The sequence below is a fragment of the Puntigrus tetrazona genome, chromosome 4 (genome assembly GCF_018831695.1).
Source record: "Puntigrus tetrazona isolate hp1 chromosome 4, ASM1883169v1, whole genome shotgun sequence".
NCBI lineage: Eukaryota > Metazoa > Chordata > Actinopteri > Cypriniformes > Cyprinidae > Puntigrus > Puntigrus tetrazona.
The window spans coordinates 22,102,988-22,104,939 of NC_056702.1; the positions used below are offsets into that span (position 1 = coordinate 22,102,988).

The 1,952-nt window shown below is 45.2% G+C and overlaps 1 protein-coding gene across 1 annotated transcript; it reads left to right on the forward strand.

Annotated features, from left to right (window-relative positions):
* The first annotated feature begins 330 nt into the window (after window positions 1–330).
* On the forward strand, window positions 331–1,945 carry LOC122343067 (gastrula zinc finger protein XlCGF57.1-like). Its single transcript, XM_043237385.1, has one exon. The coding sequence runs from the start codon at window positions 666–668 to the stop codon at window positions 1,728–1,730; it is 1,065 nt and encodes a 354-aa protein (XP_043093320.1). The 5' UTR covers window positions 331–665; the 3' UTR covers window positions 1,731–1,945.
* The last annotated feature ends 7 nt before the right edge of the window (window positions 1,946–1,952 follow it).

Here is a 1,952-nt window from a genome sequence, read left to right on the forward strand (position 1 = left end):
CGGAAAGAGCGGATCATGGTTGCTTAGCGTGGATTGGTGGTTATACGTGAACCCGCGTATTAAACGTATTAACCAGCGTTTATGAGCGATGAACGATCTTAGAAAACAGTAGGTAATAAAAATACAAAGAAATAATGTTCTAGACGTGTGGGAGTTTGTTTTTTTTGTGGTATCTAATATCAATATTTTTCACGGTGTCATTTTCAAGAAATTCCAGTACAGTGACAACACTAATGATTGAAGTTAACTAGTGATTGAAGTTAAGAATCACTGGCGTGGGAGACATAAAACTGCTACATAATAGGGAATATTTTAGAAAATTAATTGTAGAACTCGGGCCGAGCAGGTTCAGGTTTAGACACCTTGATGTAGGATCCTGCATAGATGCGTTACACAGCTACAAGGTTGATGTTGTTTGCTCTGTGCTATTGAACTGGGGTTAACTTTTATTTGTTCGGTCTTCCACCTTAGACTCAACAGTGCTGAAAGAGGAGCAGGAAGAAACTGAAGAGAAATATCAGTATGAGAACCCTCATGATTTCCTAGAAAAATCGTTTAGTAGTTTACAGTCCGAAAAGAGTTCCACACAAAAAAGGGATGGGATTCGTTTCCCCTGCTTTCAGTGTGGAAAGAGTTTTAGTCGTAAGGCAACCCTCAAAAGCCACATGAAAACTCACCCTGAAGAGAATATGTTCACCTGCACACACTGTGGAAAAAGTTTCGGCACAAAATTGAAACTGAAATACCACACGAAAGTTCACAATGGAAACAAACCCTTCACGTGCAAACAGTGTGGAAGGAGCTTCACTCAGAAAGGAAGCCTTAAGAAGCACATGGCCATTCACACTGGAAAGAGGCCTTACGCGTGCCCTCAGTGTGGAAAGAGCTTCAGTCAAAAGGGAGGCCTCAAGAAGCACATCTCAACTCACACAGGGGAGAAGCCTTTCACATGCCCTCGGTGCGGAAAGAGTTTCAGCCAAAAGGGAGGCCTTAAGATCCACATGAGGATTCACACCGGAGAGAAGCCGTTCACATGCCCTCAGTGCGGAAAGAGTTTCAGTCAAAAGGAAGGTCTTAAGAAGCACGTGACGATTCACACCGGAGAGAAGCCTTACGCGTGCCCTCGGTGCGGAAAGAGCTTCAGTCAGCGAGGAAGCCTCGAGGGCCACATGAGAGTTCACACCGGAGAGAAGCCGTTCACATGCACTCACTGCTTGAAGAGTTTCAGTCACTCCGGATCCCTCAGATACCACATCATGAAAGTTTGCAATAAAGAGAAGCCCGACAGATCCCCCCAGTGTGGAAAGAGTTCCGGTCAAAGTGGAAAACACGGGACGCTTCAAGCCGGAGACAAGCCTTTCACGTGCAAACAGTGTGGAAAGAGTTTCACTCAAAAAGGAAACCTCAACAAGCACGTGACCATTCACACCGGAGAGAAGCCGTTCACGTGCAAACAGTGCGGAAAGGGATTCACTCAAAAAGGAGGCCTTAATATGCACATGAGGATTCACACCGGGGAGAAACCTTTTACGTGCGATCAGTGCGGGAAGAGTTACCCTCGAAAAGGAGGCCTCAAGATACACATGAGAACTCACACCGGGGAGAAGCCTTTCGCTTGCAAACAGTGTGGAAAGAGTTTCAGTCAGCGAGGCAGCCTTGACATGCACATTGAAATTCACAACCGAGAGAAGCCTAAAGGAAAAACTGAAGAACGAACTGAACTGAAATGACTTGTCTTTTTAAACTAAATCGGGCTTCTGTAAAGCAGACTCTTTGGGGAGTTAGTTTTGAATTCTAAACACCTTTGAGCTACCGAGGCGGTTAGTGTGGGTGTGTTCTGAAACTCCACCTTCTTTTGACGCGGGATTTATTTTCCCCTGTTTGTTTCAGGCAAAACGGCAACGTCTCCGATTCATTATATGCATAGTGTGCTGCCACAGATATATCTGCAC

Bases quoted from the DNA above. Each gene is read 5' to 3' on its own strand.
- LOC122343067 (XM_043237385.1), top strand. From the start codon at position 666: ATGAAAACTCACCCTGAAGAGAATATGTTCACCTGCACACACTGTGGA.